The sequence below is a fragment of the Manacus vitellinus genome, unplaced genomic scaffold (assembly GCF_001715985.3).
Source record: "Manacus vitellinus isolate BGI_N305 unplaced genomic scaffold, ASM171598v3 scaffold_12_pilon, whole genome shotgun sequence".
Classification (NCBI taxonomy): Eukaryota; Metazoa; Chordata; class Aves; order Passeriformes; family Pipridae; genus Manacus; species Manacus vitellinus.
In genome coordinates, this window is record NW_021938949.1 from 18,643,163 (window position 1) to 18,661,749 (window position 18,587).

An 18,587-nucleotide genomic window follows, 5' to 3' on the forward strand; every position below is an offset into this window, starting at 1 on the left:
GGTGTGTGTGAGGGGGGGTGTGTGTGTGTGTGTCTGTGTCTGTGTGTGAGGGTGTGTGGGTGTGTATGTGAGTGTGTGTGTGAGTGTGACGGTGTGAGTGTGACTGTGTGTGTGACTGTGTGTGTGTGAGAGAGTTTGAGTGTGTCTGTGTATGCGAGTGTGTGTGTGTGTGTGACAGTGTGACTCTGTGTGTGTGACAGTGATTGTGTGTGTGTGTATGTGAGTGTGTGTGTGACAGTGTGAGTGTGTGTGCACGCGTGCGTGCGTATGTGCATCATGCTCTGTGTGTGCACATGTGTATGTGCGTGTGTGAACATGTGTGTGTGCACACATGTATGTGTGTGCATCATGCTGTGTGTGTGAATGTGTGCATGTGTGTGCTTCATTCACTGTGTGTGTGACCCCCTGTGTCTGCACATATGGGTCTGTGTGTGCGCATCATGCTCTGTGTGTGTGTGGCTGTTTGAGTGTCTGTCAGTAGATGAGAGTTTGGGGGGATGTGTGCGAGTGTGTTTGCATGTGTGTGTTTCACTTTGTGTGTGACTCTGTGTGTCTGCATGTGCCATCCTGTGTGTGTGCACATGTGTCACCTCTGTGTCTGTATCATGCTATGTGTGTGTGCACGTGTATGTGTGTCACCCTTTGTGTGCATTACATGTATGTATCACTGTGTGTGTGTCTGTGAGTGCACACGTGTGTTTGTCAGTGTGTATGCACTGAGGAGTGTGTGTATACATCATCCCGGGTGTAAATTCTGTGTGTGTTTGTGTACACACATTCTGGGCGTTGCATGTGTGCCATACATGTGTGTGCAGGGCATGGCATGTGTGCACAGGTGTGTGCACCCATGTCACTGTGTGAGCGCACGGTTGTGTGCACGTGCACCGGGCATTGCTCATGTGCACAGATGTGACATACATGTTCACATGTGCCCACTCGGCCCCCCGGGGGTGTGTAAGCGGCTGTGGGTGTACAAGGGGCCCGTGTGTACGCAGGGGGCTGTGTGTGTCCGTGATGGGCTCACACTCTGCCTGGGGCTGTGCGTGTGAGCGGTTCCCGGTGCCCGTCTCTCTGCCCATCCCGTTCCCGGACGGCAGCACTCCACACCCGGCCCTGCCCTGGTGCCCTGGTTTTTGGGAGCAGCTCCCGTGCGTGGGAACGCGGCGCTCCCGGGCCACTCCAGGGGCCGGGCGGAACGCTGCAGATAAGGATGAAAGTGCCGGCAGCGGAGCGGGGTCGCGGTGGCCTGCCCTGCCCGCTGTGCCAGCCCTGCCCAGCCCCGTCTGCTCCCGCTGCCGGTGCCAAGTTGGCAGGAGAAGGAGCTGCTGTGCTGGGAACACCGAAGGGAGGAAAGTTTGCACAGTGCGGGAGAGGAAGGAGGAAGAAGAGGGTGGGGAGGGGGGACGGGGACAATGACAGCCACGCCCGAGGCAGCTCTGCGGTGTGAACACTGGGCACGAGGTGCCCCTCGGGCCGCTGCTTGGGGCTGAGAAGTGCTGGGGGGCATTTGGGGTGCTCTGGTGACCCTCAGCCGCCCCAGGCAACAGCAGACAGGGGAGGGGCAGCCCCCAGCCACTGCCTTTTCCCATATAATAAAGAGAAAGAATTCAGGCTTTGGAACTGGCTGTCCAGGGAAGTGTGAAGTTCCTGGTAGTGTTCAAAAGTCATGTAGATGAGGCACTTAGGGACATGATTCAGGGGTGGCCTTGGCAGTGCTGGGGCAATGGTTGGACTTGATGATTTTAGAGAGATTTTTTAACCTAAATGATTTTATAATTCGGTGATTCTATAATTTGGGGAGGTCTCTGCTCAGATGAATGCTGCAATGATGGCTTAGAGCATGACTGCTTTGCAGACAGCATTCCCATCTGATCTTTTCATCTTGGGCATTTGTACCCACTCAGTGGGCCCTGGCTGGCCCCGGGAGAGGAGGAAATGAGCTGAGAAACCAGGGCATGGGTGAAGCTGTCTCGGTAAGGGAGCAGGAGTCAGCAGCATTGCTGTTAAAAATAGGCACATGTGAACAGAGTGATGCTCTGTGACTGCACCGCCGGAGCTGGGAGGGGACACCCCGCTCCCTGCCTTGGTGACTTTGCTCCTGGCAATGGCCAAAACTGAGCTTTTGCTTTCTGGGGTACCTGGAGCAAGTCCCTGCTGTGGGTCTGGCCCTGGACAGAGGACTGCAGTAGAAGTTCTTACTGCCTGGCCTGTGCTCAGGTCCCATCGCCCACAGGGCTGCAGTGGGAGATGCCTGGATTCGGTGCCCATCTGCAGAGCCACAGACAGGAGCCGTGTCCCTGCACTCCCCCAGCTCATTCCACACACACCAGTGGAGCTGGAGCCTGTCTGCCCGGGGTGACCAAGCAGCCACCAGACCACAGCAAAGCTTCCCTGCTCACACTCATCTCCTTAGCAGCTCCCAGCAAAGCTCATTACAGGGCTCGGAGGCAGGAGCCAGCCCAGCTTAGCAAGTTGTTGTCCCTCAGCAGAGCCGCCCGTGCGCTTGGTGACGTGGATGATGCAGGTCGGCTGGGCGTGGGGATGGCACGTGCCTTCCCTCCAAGCATGGCCTGGCTGAGGGCTCATCCTTTCCTGGTTTGTCTTCCCCCGTCCCATGTCATGATGCTGCACAGGATCCTGCTGTGATCGCCACGGGAATGGCAGGGTGGAGGTCTCACCCTGGGTCTGTGCCATCCCAGGCCCCTGGCCCTGTCTCAGATGCTGCCAGCAGCCAGCCAAGTATTCACAGGTGACCGTGGGGCTGGGGAGGATCTGGGACAGTCAGTGCCTGTGGTGACACGCCAGAGCCTCGTGGCAGCCTGGGCTGAGCCACCTGCCCACACTCCTGCTCGAGCCTGAGTTTGATCCTCCCCAATTACAGCTCTCCCCATGACCTTCCCTGTTGCCTCACGCAGTGCCTCTCCATGCCTGTCTTTGAAGGAAGCTGAGCCATTAGATCAAAACAAAAATCTTGCCAAAGAAACTATTTACAGGCTCCTCATGGCTCCTAGAACAGATGATGGGAGATGTTGCAATGAGGTGCAGTGGCATCACAGTGACTCAGCTCACACCCAAGACTGGGAGTGTGCAGAAGACTGAGCAAGGATGCAGGAGAAATCCACGGGACACTGAAAAGGGCAGTGGGGCAGAGAAGGATCAGACAGTGAGAGATCAGGCAGTGGGGATCAAACAGCAAGGGAACGCTTGCCTGGGGGCTGTCCCTCTCTGAGCTCTCCTATCAGCCCCTGGAAGGAGGAACAAGCCCCTGTGCGAAGCCTGCCATCCCCATCCATGCTGCTGGCATCTCTGTCTCTGAGATCACAGCTCAATCTGTTCTCTACCACTTTCCCTTGGTGGCCGTTGTCACCCCCATCTCCCATGGGGTTATTCCCAAAGGGCAGCCCCAGTGGGGACATCCATCCTGCTGTTTCAGACTGTCTGGGTCCAGAAACCCCAGTCCTGCCCATCCCATACCCGGCTTCAGGGTTTAACTTGTTTAAAAGGTGCTGGCTGGCTCAGGAAATGATCTTATCTGTCCATCGAGGCAATGCCTCCCCTTCCCCATCCACAAGACACCCAAGATGCAGGCCAGGTTGGCAGAGGTGCTGTGGGGGGATGTGCTGGTGAGTCCCCAGGGCAGCCATGCCAGCATGGACCCAGCACAAGGTGCACTGGCTCCTCATCTCTCAGCCAGCAGCTGAATACAGATGTTGAGAAGAGGAACTTTGCTAAACAATTCCTCCTTCAGTTTCTCTGCCCTCCCCATGGCCCTGCCACCCTGGGCAGTATCTGGGCAAGCACTTTGGGTGGGGTTCACTACTAGCCTTGTGCCAGCACCTCTGGGTTGCTCCTTGCCCTCCATCCCAGCCTCCTGCTGCTCCCTGTGAGGGAGGAGGGAGTGTGAGCTGGGCACACAGCCCCTGATGCCCAGTGGCACCTTCCTCCAGGGCAGCTGCTGGCTTGGGGACATGCAGAGAGAGTTTCCATGGACATCATGTCCCATGAGCTGCAGGTCAGGGACAAACACACAGACTTCTGCTGAGAGCATTTCCCATCTTCTCCTAGTTTCTTCCCACTCTAACATTGCTGCAGTGCTGGGTGGTGCAATCCTGGGACTGGCATTTTCTACCCTTAAGCAGCATGACCCAGGAGGGAAATGCCAGGATGGCGGTTCTGATGAAAGTAGGGGAACAGATCCAGCACCTTCCGCTACCCCAGACTGGCCAAGGACCAGATCTCTTGGGCTCCCTTCCCCCAGGGGCGGATTCCCTCCTCCCTTGTCCCTCAAGGCATGCCAGCCTGCAGTCCCCCAGCCTAGGCTGCCAGGTTGTGGCAGAGTCTCCTGGTGTGTCATTTTGCTCTGAAAGTGCTGGGAAGATGTGCAGGAAAACAGACTCCACTTGCAGTGCTCAGACAAAGGAACATTTCCATGGATTGGAAAGGATGACACGTGAGGAAGCTCTTCAGGATGTCCCTGCTCTGCCCCCGTGCCCTTGTTGGGGGTCACAGAGCTCAGTGCCCTTGACAGGCCCTGGTGCACCACCAGGATGGAGGAGATGTGGCTGGAAACTTCTGCTACCACTGTTGCTGTGCCAGAGCATCTCACTGTGGTTGGAGTGGTGGTGGATGGAGCTGAGGAAGCAGCATGGCCTGGGATGCACAGGCAGGCTCTGCCTGCACTGCCCAAGGGCAGCTCACTTGTTCCTCCAGAGGCATCTAGTGTCCCTAGGGCCACTTCTCAGGGGCGTGCCAACAGCCAGGACCTCTTGCAGCTGCTGGATTGAAACTGGCAATTTGGAGCTGAAAGGCTCCCGAGGCCTCTCCAGGACTGTAGCATGGCTGCCCAAGTGGCATCACTTCAGGATCCAAGAGGTGGGTAAGCGCAAAGGAACAGCCTTGTTTCATTAAGAGGTTGAAGAACTGGCAGCTTTGGGCCCTCTGTCAAGCTCAAAGATCTCTGCCAGCACCTAAATCCAAGGGGCTGCTGGCAGTGTACTGGGAAGCCAGGAGTGAGATAAGGGAGACATAACTGAGCTGGCACCAAGGGAACTCCTGCAGGAGGAGATCGGGATCTTTGTTGCCACCCCAGCCACCTGCACTTTCCTGCAGGGCACAGCAGCACAGACCAGGAGATGGACTCAATGAGTCCCTTCCAACTCAGGATATTCTGTGGTTCTCTGAAACCACCCTCAGCACAAAAAGGCCACAGGGAGGTGGATTTATGTTTCCCTCTTCCAAGACCAAGAGAGAGTTAAAAATTCCCTTAACCCACTGATGCAGAGGAAGCTGGAGCAGGGCAGGCAGTGCTGCTGCTCAGTGAGGATAGGCAGGTTGCTGCCTATGGGGATTGGATTTCGGCTTAGAAATAAACTGGAGAAACTTTGGAGATAGAGGGAGCATCTCCAGGAAAGATGAGCTCTGGCTAAAGGACAACAGACCTGGGGTATCAGCCCTTGATATGAGACCATCATAGGAGGGTTCAGTGAAGGGTGGTGGGTGAGGTGAGTAGGCAGTGGTGTGGGGAATCATCCAGAGGTATATCTTTCTCTGTGATGGTGGTGAGGCCCTGGCACGGGTTGCCCAGAGAAGCTGTGGCTGCCCCTGGATCCCCTGGAAGTGTCCAAGGCCAGGTTGGACGGGGCTTGGAGCAACCTGGGCTGGTGGGAGGTGTCCCTGCCCATGGCAGGGGGTGGAACAAGATGAACTTTGAGGTCCCCTCCAACCCAAATCAGTTTGGTATTCTGTGACTCAATGAAATACAGAGGAAAATACTTGCAAAAAACAGGGAGACACTGCCTAGCCTGTGTGGATGTGTGCTTCCTACAAAACAGATCCTTATGCAATAAATACCATGGTGAATCAGCAGGAGGATGGTTTAACAGGAAAGCAAGGTAGTCAAAACACAAATAAGTAGTAAAACTAAAGTGGAATAAAATAAAAATTCTGCAAAAACTAGCATTATCTATTTCAAACCAGGAAAACGGTAAAAGATGCAAATTCCCCACAAGCTAAAAACAGCATTAACTGAGATGAAAATATATTTTGAGTGTAATTCACTTACCACATAAGAATTAACGGCAGTGTATTTTGCAAACACATCAGAAGTGGGAATTCTGCTGAAAAACTACTGGGCTGGCATGTGCTCAGGGCAGACCCTGCAGCAGGACACAGGCAGCAGGTCCCTGACCTTCCCAAACCGGAGGAGAGGTGGCAAAGGCCAGGCTGATTTCTAGGAAGGGCTCCAAAGGATCCAGGAAACACTGGACTCTTAAACCTGGCTTTGGTACCTGTCAGATAGGCTGGAAGATGGAAGAAAATATGGCATTAGAACATGTGTGAAAGAACATGCAGTGGTGAGGCAACATCCAGCAAGGCTTGGAGGAGGGAATTCTTGCTAGAACAACATGGAATATGTAATTAATGGTGGATCAGATCAAATATAAACAGCAATTTTTGCAAAACTTGAACAAAATCTCTCTCCTAAAGCTCTTCAGGACAGTAAGGTGTATTAACAGTGGGGGACAGGCTGGGTGCATGTCACAGCCTGGCAGAGAAGAGACCTGCAAGGGGTCACCGAGGGGGAAACAAAGGGAAGAGTATTTTCATTCCCTAGAGCAGAGCCTCAAGGAACAGCACAGGGCTGGAGCTGGCTCAGACCAACAGGAAGCACTTCCCAAACAGTGCATGAGCACGCTGTGGGAGGCTGTCTCTGCCGTGGGGATCCAGCATGGAGATGGATCCAGAGGGAACAAGGGAACACACAGACGGTTGGTTTGCTGGGGCTGTGGGAAGTCCAGGATGCTCCCAGGCCACTCCTGGCTGAGGAGGACAAGGACAAATCTTTGTTGCTGGCTCTGACTCAGCCTTTGATCAGGCCCACATCTCCCCACCCTGGTCTTACCCCTGTCCCATGGCACTTCCCCAGGGTCCAGAGCCTGGACTGGCCCCAGGACCAGCCCCAGGAGCTCCCCAATTCCTCCCCCATTCCTGCATCCCCTGACAGCCCTTTGGGACACCAAAGGCTTAAAGCTCACACGCTTACCCATGGATTTGAGAGCCTGAAGATTCAAGGCACTAAAGTTTGACCTTGGGATCTGCCCCATCCTGCTCTCCAGAGGCTCTCCAGGAACCCCACCCCTTTGCAGCCAAAATCCAGGCTGGTTTTCAGTGCCCGAGGCAGGAATGAGGGAGCAAATTCCTGCTGAGACAAGCTGGGAGGTGCAATGCCAGGGACACAATTCCCTACAGAGTGACTGCAGGCACCCAGCTCACCCTGCTGATGCGAATTACCAGTTATGAAATAGAGAAAATTGTTAATTATTTCCCTTTTCATCCATTTGTTATGGCCTTCTTTATTGCTAATTAATAGTTTCAATTCACCACTGAACTAGGGTGGGGGTTTCTCTTCTCTGGTGTTGGCTTGGTGACTCTTGAAATAAATCCTAAGGAATTGCCTTTTACTACAATTTTCTATCTGCCTTTCCCCATCACTGCTTTTTCTCAGTTTTTCTTGTCTTTATGGGGTTTGACTTTTTAAAGCATCCTATATTTCTGTTTACTGAATGGATTCTTCTCTGCCCAAATTGGATATAATCAAGTTGTGATCACTGTTCCCTAGGCAACCACCAACGAAATTATAGAGCCACGATCATGAATTAACAGCTTTGAAAAGTTAAAAAGGGTTAATAAATCTGCTGGACCAAGGCATTCCCAGCTGAGCCACTGGTCACTGCAGAGAGCTTTGGGACAATGATCTTGGTTCAAGAATTAGGGAAAGACAAAACGCCACCCATCAACCTGTAGAGAAAAATTCAAACCAATGTGATGAAGGGCCGTTTCTTTTCTGTCAAAATTTTGAGGGGTGCTTTGGTTAACAAAGGAATTGCATTTATACCTGCATGGGATGTGGGAATTACTGGAACTGAAGAGGTTGTGCAGGGGCGTGGCAGTGAAGTGAGGCAGTTCAGTATAGCCCTGTTGCCACCTGCAATGCCAGAGGAAAGAAAAGAGTGACTGTGGAGCACAGTGTCTCAATGCATGTGGTGGGGAGGAATGGGAGAACCCCTCCAGCCTGTCCTGTTGCTCCTGACAGTGTTCAGTTGGTTAAAAAAAATCCAAGAAACAGGCTGCAGAAACCAACTTGAACACGAGCTAAGCTTCCCAGAGTCATTTGGCAGACTTGTGTCTTTCCTGGGACTTTTCTGTGTGCATAGTGAATGTTAGGAAAACAACTGGGAGCAGTTGGGAAGGGGCAACCAGCAGGATAAGGTCTGTGCAGGACACCTGGTCTGGAGACACCTCTTCCAAGCCCTGAAGCTCTATGGTGAGCTCAGTCAGGGTGTCACACCCCAGAGGTGATTTCATGCTGCCTTCCATTGCTGCTCACTCCTGCTTCCCGCTGAGCTTTGGTGGGAGCGGCTGCTCCACTCAGCTCCTCATGGTACGAACTTCCTTCCAGATCCCCTTTGCCTCCTGCTCACAGCCCAGGCTGTGGTGTTCATGGCTCACTGGGACAGGCTTTGAAAAACAACCTTGTTACATGTGAGGTGTTCTGTGGGACAGGAAACTCCGGGTCCCCACTGGCCCCTGCTGCCCCTTGCCCTGGGGGCTCAGGGGCCTGGCACCTTCCCCAGGCAAACCCTGGCCTCAGCCCACCTGAAGGGAAAGGTTTAAGTCCTCTTTTATGGAAGTACATTGGTGCCTGATTGAGGTTTAGAGGTGTAGAATGTACCCAGGGGATGGGATACGCAGAAGCAAACACTGAATACAGGTACTCATCTCAGCCCTGTGCCACACATTAACTCCCACACTCATTAACCTGTGAGCTCCTGTCCCACAGTCCCAAGGCCGTTTCTAAGCAGCTTTCTGGTGTCTTTTCTGAAGTAGGGAGCAAACATAGAGCCTGGAAGGCAGCGCTGGGGGCATGGCTGGAGGGGACCCCTGAGGCTCCTTCCCCATCTCCGGCCCAGGGTGGCCTGACCTGCCCGGCCCGGCAGGGAGAGCCCACGGGCCACGGGACTGCTGTGAGCACCAGAGTCCCTTCACAGCCCCAGAGTCCCCTCGGAGCCTCCTGTGTCCCCCCAGAGCACCCTCAGAGCCCTGTCCCCTCAGAGCCCCAGCACAGCCCCCCGTGTCCCCTCAGAGCCCCAGTGCCCTCCCAGAGGACCTTCAGAGTCCCGTGTCCCCTCAAAGCCTGGTGTCCCCTCAGAGCCCTGATGTCCCCCAAAAGCCCCAGGTATCCCTTCACAGCACCCGTGCCCCTCAGAGCCCTGATGTCCCCTGACAGCTCCAGTGTCCCATGAAAGCTTGGAGTCCCTTCACACCCCAGTGTCCCCTCAGAGCCTTGGTGTCACCTCACACCCCGTTAACCCCTCACACCCCAATATTCCCCCACACCCCAGTCCCCCACACCCCAATATTCCCCAACACCCCCAGTGTCCCCTCACACCCAGTAATTCCTCACAGCCGGGTGCCCTCACACCCCAATAATTCCTCAACCTCCGGTGTCCCCTCACATCCCGAATATCTCCTCACAGCCCGGTGTCCCCTCAAACCGAGATCCCTCACAGCCCGGTGCCCTCACACCCCCAATAAATATCCTCACACCCCGATACCCCTCACAGCCCGGTGTCCCCTCACACCCCGATATCTCCTCACGCCCGTGTCCCCTCACACCCCGATATCCCCTCACAGCCCGGTGCCCCCCAGGGCCGGGCGTCCCCGGCGCATGCGCGGTTGTTGGCGCGGCGGGCGGGCCCGGGCCATGTCGGGGCGGGGGCGGCGGGTCCGCGCGGGCGCGGGCCGGGGGCCGGGACACCCGACAGACCCCGACACGGACCGCCGACCGGAGTGGCCCGCGGGCCGGGGCCGGTCGGGCGGCTCCCCGAGTGGTAGCGAAGCGCGCGGCGGCGGGCGTGGGGTGCGGCGGGCGCGGGGCGGAGCGGCAGTAACGCTGTCAGTGTCCCGCAGGCCCGGCCGGTTCTGCCCGCAGTGCGGGCGCGCCGTGGAGCCCTCGTTCCGTTTCTGCCCGCCTGCGGCGGAGGCTGGCCCCGAGCTGCCCGGAGGAGGAGCGCGCCGAGCCCGCCCCGCCGAGCCCCGCCGCGGCCCCAGCCCCGCCGCCCCCTCCCCGCGGGCGGCCCGGCCCGGGCCCCGCTCGCCCCGCAAGCCGGCCCGGCCCGGCCGCGCCGCTCCCCGCGGACACGGTGCTGGCGGCCAGGGCGGGCGGCGCTGGCGGCTGCGGCGGCTGCTGAGCAGGGCGCTGCGGGCTGGTGTACGAAGGTGCTGTGGGGCCCGGGAGGGACGGGGGCGGTGAGGGGGGGCCCGTCCCCGGCTGTGGGTTCGGAGGGGGCTGTCGGGACGTCCCTAAACCCCCAGAACCGTAGAGGGGGTGGCACTGGGGTGACACTGAGTGTCTGCCGGGCTGGCAGTGATCCACCGGCCGGCAGGGGCCGGCATTCACGGAATATCCCGAGTGGGAAGGGACCCACAAAGATCATCCAGTCCAACTCCTGGCCCTGCACAGACACCCCAACAACCCCACCCTGTCCCTCAGAGCAATGTCCAAACACTCCTTGAGCTCTGGTAGCCCTGGTGCTGTGCCCACTGCCCTGGGGAGCCTGTTCAGTGCCCAACCACCCTCTGGGGGAAGAACCTTTTCCTGAGATCCAGCCTAACCCTGCCCTGATACAGCTTCATGCCGTTCTCTGGCTGGGCATCCACCATCAGTGATTCTGCCACTGATAACAAGATTGAGCCGAGGCCTGGCTGCTCTGTTATGAGGAAATGCCTGTCATTAGGGGCCATGCTTCCTCTTTCTGGTTTTTTAGGTCCAAAACCTAACTGCCAGCAGCACTGTGCAAGAGTTCTGTGTTGTAGGTGGTGTCAGTATCCACTAAATGTCAGTTCTGTGTTCTGTAGCCTATTTTGTGGGCTAAAAGAAAGCAGTTATATCATGTGGACTGCTACTCAGCCATTTAGTGACTGCTGATCCTTTCTCTCCAGTCTAGTTGTAAACTTCTGAAGGGGAATTTTTGATCTTATTCTCTGTTGTTAACTTGGAAACTGTACAGGGAGAGTTTTCTCCATGACCAAGTTTTGCCTGATATTTGGCTTTACTTTCTTTTTCATTACTTAAGCTGTTGCATAACAAAGTCTGAGCATCCATCTATGTTTTTAAAAAGATGTGATAAAAGTGAAAATCAATAGTGGAGGGTGCTTTGATAGATACAAGTTTTGGGTGACCTGTGTATAGCACTTGGTCTAAGAACAGAAGAGGAACTGCCCCGAGGCCAAGTCATGGGTGCAAATCCTTTTGGAGAAACGAGGCCACATATAACTCTAACATCCATACAGAGCAGAGGGACTTTGGCATCTCTTACCACAGAGCGAGCTGGAGGGAATGCTCAGCAAATGAATTTGGGGGTGCCTTTGAGATTCCACTAATGATTTGTTCTTTACATACCCCTCAAAGCCCCCCACTACTGTAGCCATGCCCAGATGCTTCTGTGACTTAAGCAGAACTGCACTCGCAGCATGTCAGGGTGCTGAGCTCCTGGAGCAAGGTAAGAATGATTTTGTAGTGATCTGGGAAGGCACTGTCACAGAGGATGCTTTGCAAAGCCCAAGCAAAAGCAGAGGATGAGTAAATCCAGCTGCACAGGCTGCGTTTAATGATGCAGAACCTCTTTTCCGTGCTCCTGTAACCACATCTGTTCCATCCTTCCACAGCACAGTCAGCATCTGGAACCTGCCCTCAAAAGCAAAGCTACTCCCTCAAACTTGTGAGTTTTGATCTGTTTGGGTAAGGAATAGTGCATAGAGAGAGTACTGTTTCCTGACCTGTTTGGCTGGGAGTGTCCCAGGAATTCAGAGGGAGTGGTCACACAGGCCCCTTCTAGCTTAGGGATGGGTATAACCTCCTGAGGGTGCTATGCTTGGAGTTCAGTACAGGTTGGCCCTTCCACTGAAGATATTATGGAAATAGATATGAGGATTAAAATAAAAGCCTTAATCACAGAAAGTTGCTGCCTTGGTCTACCAGGCTCAGTAACCTCCAGAACTGAATTGGGTGGTGTGAGGTGAAGATCTTGATTCAGGAATGTCAGACCAACTTTTCTCCTGTATGACTGAGGTCTGGGGAGACTGGAGAGGTTGGAACTTGGTGCTGTGCTGACAAGCCAGCATGGAGATACTCCATCAGGCCAGAGCACACTTTTAAAGCAAACAGGAATTATAGTTGGAGTTCTGAGCCAGCTCTCCAGGCACTTGTCAATACCTTGGGTTCTCCAGGAGTGTGTCATTTCCAGGAATAGCTGTTCTGTGGTGGAAATTCAGGATTGATTTTCAGTAGCTCTCAAACTAGAGCAGAAAGACTGTTTCCTTGTCTGCTGTGGCTTTTGGGCTTTGCTGGTCTGTGGGAGGGCCGGTGCTGATGGATGGTGCGTGGGGCTCTTGCAGGCACTTCAATAATCACTCTGCCTTTTGTCAGAGGAGACATGTAAGAGGATGGAGGAGAAATACAGTGTTGATGAGAAAAGACAGCTAAGTGCCACAAAACTAGAACCACTAGCTGGGAAACTGTAATCACTTCTGTAGGCAGCATTCCCAGCTCCTCTGTTTTGCACTTTTTGACGTCTTTTGGCATTTTGCTTGGTAGTCTGCTGATGCCACAGCCCAGCCCTTATAGTTGCAGAGCACTGTGGAGTGTGATAAGGCACAGGAGAACATTTTAAGGCTCAGATGGGCTCACCAGGCAAGGTGCAGAGTGAAATATCCTCTGGGACATGGTCTCTGTGTTGTCTGAAGCCTGCTGATCCTCCAGTTTGGTATCAAACCAGCTAGAATATAACTCTTCTGCTTCCTCCTGTGCATGATAGCAGCTGTCCTGAGTCAGTTTGTGTGTTGAATATCTACATGTGTGTAGGCAAACACAGGCATACTGAATGTAAACTATGTGCATTTGAGGTCACTCAATGGCACCGATATCTTAAATATCACAGATACAGACATTTTAACTTGTCTCATTTTCTGACAGCTAGACTGAAGTGTTACAGCTCTCTGTTACAGAGTTTTGCCTGTTTGCAGAAATGCCCTCATCCCTGCTGTGACTAGAAGGTCACCTCTGGCTCCCTTTAATGTAACAGCTTTGGGACTAGAGCTCACTCCAGGCTGCCAGATGGGCTGCAGTGCCTGGCTGTCCTTCACCCACAGGCAGCTGTAAATGGCACTGCTGGAAAGGCCCCACCCGAGACAGCCACTCCCCTGTTCTGTGCTGATGCTGAGAGTTCATGTGGTTGTTAGGGGCAGCACTGGAGAGTGAACCAAAGCACCTGAGCTCTGCTAATTTTTTTAGGGGGGGACACTGCACTCTTTAAAACAGTTAGTGGAGGTCCTGTAGCAATCTTGCCCAAGTTGCCCTTTCCAGCAGGATGTGTGTGGCTGAAATAATGCTCCTCCTTCCTGTTCCCTTTAGGATGCCAAAGATGGGAGGATATACAATGAACAGAATTTCTTCCAGCGAGCTGCCAAAGCAGGCACAGGTTGGTGCTTCTTGGGAGGGCAAGGACTAAGGACAACTGGCATCCCTCTCTCACCAGTTCCATGAGTCTCTCAGAAGGCCAGGACAGGATGAACTCATTCCCTGCTCAGTGCTGAGGAGTTCAGCCAAGAGCCAGCTCTCCCAGCAGTGTGTGCTGTAGGACACTGCAGTACTGGCATTTTGAAGCTTTCTTGCTCTACCCACTCTGTCTTGATGTCCCTGGGAGCTGTCTTGCCTTGCAGCCTCACCCACCTTGGCTCCCCCTCTCTCCTGTGCCCCTTCCATGGGCATTTCTGTCAGATGCTCTCTGGTACTGACTCCAATGTCACCAAAACCTGAGCAAGAGCAAAGCTGCCCAGAGAATGTGGGTAGGGGTGGTGGAGGAATTCATGTCAAACCTGCACTTCTGGGAGGACTGTAAAAATCTGCTTCTCCATCCCCCTCTTCCTCCTCTCTCTTTGTTTTCCCTAGCCCTGTGGCAACCCCTTAGCCTGCTCTGGTATTCCCAGTATCCTCCCTGGGATGGGAGGGATCCCATTCTTGCTGTGCAGTTCCATTCATGCTCTGAAGTGCTGTGCACATTGACATGCCAGTACCCCCACACATCAGGCTGGAATTTTGGGGCCAGAATCAGGATGAGAGAGGCTTCCAGCTGTCAGCTGCCCAGGGCAGAGCAGACCTTCAGAGGTCTCTGAGCTCCTTCCTCCTGGATCTCCTCAGCAGCTTATGCTGCCCTGTGTCTTTTTCTCTCCCTCTGCAGTGGAGAAGTGGAAGAAGTGTCACTCTGTGCCTTTGCTGGGCATTCCCAATTGCACTGGCTTTGGACTGCATGGAGACAGCTACAGGTGAGGGGACTGTGAGCTCTTGGGCCATCTTTGTGAGTGTTCCCTCTCCTCCCCTTGCTGTCTCTTAGTCCCTTTGTCGTTGTCTGCTGGGCTCCTGACCTTATGCACTGCTCCTGTATAATTTATTGAATGCTTTGCCTCATTGTCCTGTTTCCTTCAGTCCTTGTGTGGCGAGTGAATCCATGGCTTTTGCTTCTGCTGCCCCTCAAGCCAGGGGACACCTTATTCTGGTCCTTTACACTTAACACAAAGAGGAGACTCAGGCTGTGTATCTGCAACACAAGACCAGCACATCTGTCTCCTCTTAAGAAGTTTTCTCTTATCAAAAATCACGAAAGTGTTTGCCCAGGTCAACTTGGAGTTAAAGTGGGATCTAGTGGATTGCTGGACAAGTGTCTGTTGCAGGGTTTCCAAAGCAAGAAGGTGCTGCCATGTGCAAAACCCTTTTCTCTTGTAGGTTTTTGGTGTTCTCTGACTTGGGGCGAACTCTTCAGTCGGTGCTGAGTGATGGCTTGAACCTGCTGAAGGAGAAGGCAGCATTTCAGATTGCAGTCCGGCTGGTATGTGGAGAGCCAGTTCTTCCTGAGAGACTTTGTCAGAAAAGACCTGTAACTTCCTTCCAGATCTTTCAGAGATGTTTTAAAGCTGCTCCAGGGGCTTGGCTGGAGTCTCTAAGTAGCATCTCTCAAGCCCCTTGTAAATTTGAGTATCATCTTTTTAGTGTTGTATCACCTTGAAGGAATTTGGGATAAGGAGAGTGAGAGAAACCTGACCTTTGAACTTAAAGTCTCTGAGATGGTGCTTTTAGTGCTCCTCCACATGGCTGTGGGGAGCTGGGGAGAGCCCAACTCGGTGATAGCCAGGGTGCTGCAGGAGCCTGCATGGGTCTGACAGGCTCCCCTCTGTTTATTCCCAGCTAGACTGCCTGGAGTACATCCATGAGAATGAGTACGTGCACGGGGACATCACTGCTGAGAACATCTACCTGAACCCAGCAGACCTCACACAGGTAGGGAGCAGGAGCAGGAGCAGGGCTGGCAGTGGAGGTGGGCTTGGGAAACGGGATAAGGCAGGGCAGCAGAGCAGTGTGTGCAGTGCTCAGGCAGGCTCTGTGGTGCAGGACTGGGGGCTGCACTGAGCAGAGTGACCCCACAGCCGCTCAGGGGGAGCTGTTGCTGTCCCACAGGTGACCCTGGCAGGCTATGGCTTCGCGTTCCGGTACTGCCCCGGCGGGAAGCACGTGGCTCGGCGGGAGGGCAGCAGGACCCCTCACGAGGGCACCCTGGAGTTCATCAGCCTGGACAGCCACAAAGGTGCAGGTGGGTCTGGGTTCCTGGCACATGCTGGAGCTGTTCCTGTGGCAGCGCTCCCTGGAGCTGGGGCTCCCCACTGGCATTCCTGTCACTGCTGCTTTCCAGGCCTTCATATGTGCCAGGAACCAGCTTCCAATTTGGGCTCCTCACTCCTGCCTCTCTCTGGGCTGCTGTGCCTCTCCAGGTCACTCAGTGACTGCAGCAGGGATGTTCCTGCTCCATCTGGAGCCTTGGCTGCTACAGGCGTGTGAGGAATAGAGAACAGGGCCCTTTGTGCTGGCTTAGCAGGGATCTGTTACAAGCCAGGCTGGATTCTGCCCAAAACAGATTTGCAGCAGGCTCTGCTCTGACCTTGAAGCAATGAAAGCTGGAAAGGCATTTAAATCCCAAAGTCAGTGTGGTTGGAAAAGACCTTTAAGAGCATTGAGTCCAACTGTAAACCCAGCACTGCCAAGGCCACCCATGTCCCCAAGTGCCACATCCACGTGGCTTTTAAATCCCTCCAGGCATGGGGACTCCACCACTGCCCTGGGCAGCCCGCTCCAAATTAGCCGGTCCCTCACCTGGTTGGGATGTTACTGCTCTCTCTCAGTGCTCAGCAAATCTTCCTCCAGAGGCTGGGAGATGATTCCTCATCTGTAGGAGTTAGCAGGCTCACAGAAGTATTGATGTGCCAGAGCACATCCTAATGGAGCACTTGGATTTCTTTACTTCTGCCCCTTCATGAGTGACATGTGAACGTCTCTTCCCATCAGGACCATCTCGCCGGAGTGACTTGGAATCTCTGGGCTACTGTCTTGTAAAATGGCTCTGTGGCTTTTTGCCTTGGTCTAATGTGCTGGACAGAGTAGAAACTGTGGTGGAGCAGAAGGAAAGGTAGGAGAAATCATCTACTCTGGGAAATCAGCAGAAAGCAGAGAGGGAGGCTTTGTGACTGAAATCTCTCAGTCCCAGTACACTGTTGGGATGGGGTAAATCCCAAGGCTGAGCCTGGCCCAAGGTGTTTGATGAACCCCAGGTTCTGCTCCGTTCAGGACATGGCCATCTGAATTCAGCCTGTTTGGGTTTTTTGTCCCTTTGCCAAAGCCAGGTGCTCAGGTGGCTGCTCCCCTGCTTCTCACGTGACAGCATCTGTGCCATTGCAGGTACAGAGAGGATGTGAAATGCCTTCTCCGACTGTGCTTCGGGCACAGAGCCATCCCAGGTACGGGCTTGCTCTCAGTGGCAGTGGGACTTAGGGAAGGAGGACTGACTGTACCTGAGGCCAGAACCTTGTCTTGTGCTGGGCTGCAGGTCCAGGGTGGCTTCTGGTGGTGATGGTGACCAAGCATTGCATGGACTGGTGGGCAAGCTGGGAACAAATCCCTTGTTTTCTGCACAGCAAAACAAGGAGGGCTGCCTCCCATGATCTGTTTCATGAACCTTGCTGAAGGGACAGGTGTTCTGGTGGGTTTAAAAATGCAATATTTGGGGCTAGAGGTCATTTCCCCATCCTGTTCTCTTGCCCAGAGAAGCTGTGGCTGCCCCATCCCTGGAAGTGTCCAAGGCCAGGTTGGATGGGGCTTGGAGGTCTAGAGGAAGGTGTCCCTGCCCATGGCAGGGGTGGGACTGGATGAGCTTTAAAGTTCCTTCCAACCCAAATTCTCTTGTGATTCTATTCTATTCTCCAATTCTACGATCCTGTCTTTGAGCTTCGTGTTAGCCGTGGTTTGGTTTTCCTCTCTGTGCAGCTGCCCAGGGTGGGTGGAGGAGCTGCAGGGCGAGCAGAGGTGGCTGGAGTTGCTGTGCTGCTCCAGGTGTGACAGCCCTTGCTTTGCAGAGGCCCTGCAGAGATACCTGGAGCAGGTGATGGCTCTGGAGTATGAGGAGAAGCCTGACTATGAGGCCCTACGGCAGCTCTTCAAGAAGCCACTGGAAAAGATGAAATCTTCAGCCTATGACCCTGTGGATATCCCAGTGGTGCCCTAGGTGAGTGCCAGGAGCTGAGATGGCAGCACAGAGCTGGTACCTGCTCCCTGTGCCTGAGGACAGAGCAGCCTGTCTGTGACATCTCTCCAGGTGACACAGACCTGCTCCTCCTGACATATTGAGACACCAGGCCAGTGCTACACAGAGCCAGGCTTAGCCTGTGTTTCCTCAATTTTTTCTGGAAATACTTGAAATTGAAGGAATAGAACAAGGGTTAATAAAGCAAAGGGCTGTGGAGGTGGTAACAAAATGCAGACTCATGCAATCTGGTAATTTTTTTTTTTAAGAGAACTGAAGCTCTGGGCTGTAGCGTCTGCTTTCCCCTTTCAGAAAGCAGAGTGTAGCTCTGGTTTTAGTGCCTCAGCCCTGAGGCAGTGGTGGCTCTCAAGCCCAGGTGCTGCTTTAGACATGAGGCACCTCCAAGAGGGAGGCTTGGTACAGATCCAGACCTGGTTTTAGCCCAGGGCTGCATCAGACAAGGCCAAGCATTCAGCAGCAGGAATGCAGAGCCAGCTCCTCATCACCCCATTCCCTGTTCCTGGAAGGAGTTGAACTGATTAATCTTCCCCTTCTCTTTTTTCTTTCAGATCAAGAGAACTTGCACGGGAAGAGTTCAGAGCTTTCTGCAGTGAGGCCTTTGCCACAGATATTTAACTTTTACCAGTTTTAGAATGAGAGAGGTTTTTTTAAGTGCTTTCTTCCCATTTTAATGTGACCCAGTGCTGAAGTTTGAGGTGCTGCTGTACCAAGTTAATGTGAAGACACTCCTGCCTGGCAGGTCAGGGGAAGCAGTAGCTGGAGAATTGCAATGGAACCACGGGGAGCAGGGAAATGAAATCAGGGACTTTTTTTAACTGGAGTGGCAGAACATAGTTTTGTAATAAATGTTGTGGACAAGCACCCAAAGCTGCTGCTGGTTATTTG

At 53.9% G+C, this 18,587-nt stretch overlaps 1 protein-coding gene across 1 annotated transcript; it reads left to right on the forward strand.

Annotated features, from left to right (window-relative positions):
* Positions 1 to 10,651: 10,651 nt before the first annotated feature.
* On the forward strand, positions 10,652 to 18,569 carry VRK3 (VRK serine/threonine kinase 3). Its single transcript, XM_018067567.2, has 11 exons — positions 10,652 to 11,561; positions 11,728 to 11,780; positions 13,472 to 13,538; positions 14,298 to 14,382; positions 14,840 to 14,942; positions 15,299 to 15,391; positions 15,569 to 15,701; positions 16,451 to 16,571; positions 16,841 to 16,899; positions 17,515 to 17,663; positions 18,251 to 18,569. The coding sequence occupies exons 1-10, from the start codon at positions 11,489 to 11,491 to the stop codon at positions 17,661 to 17,663; spliced, it is 936 nt and encodes a 311-aa protein (XP_017923056.1). The 5' UTR covers positions 10,652 to 11,488; the 3' UTR covers positions 18,251 to 18,569.
* Positions 18,570 to 18,587: the final 18 nt, after the last annotated feature.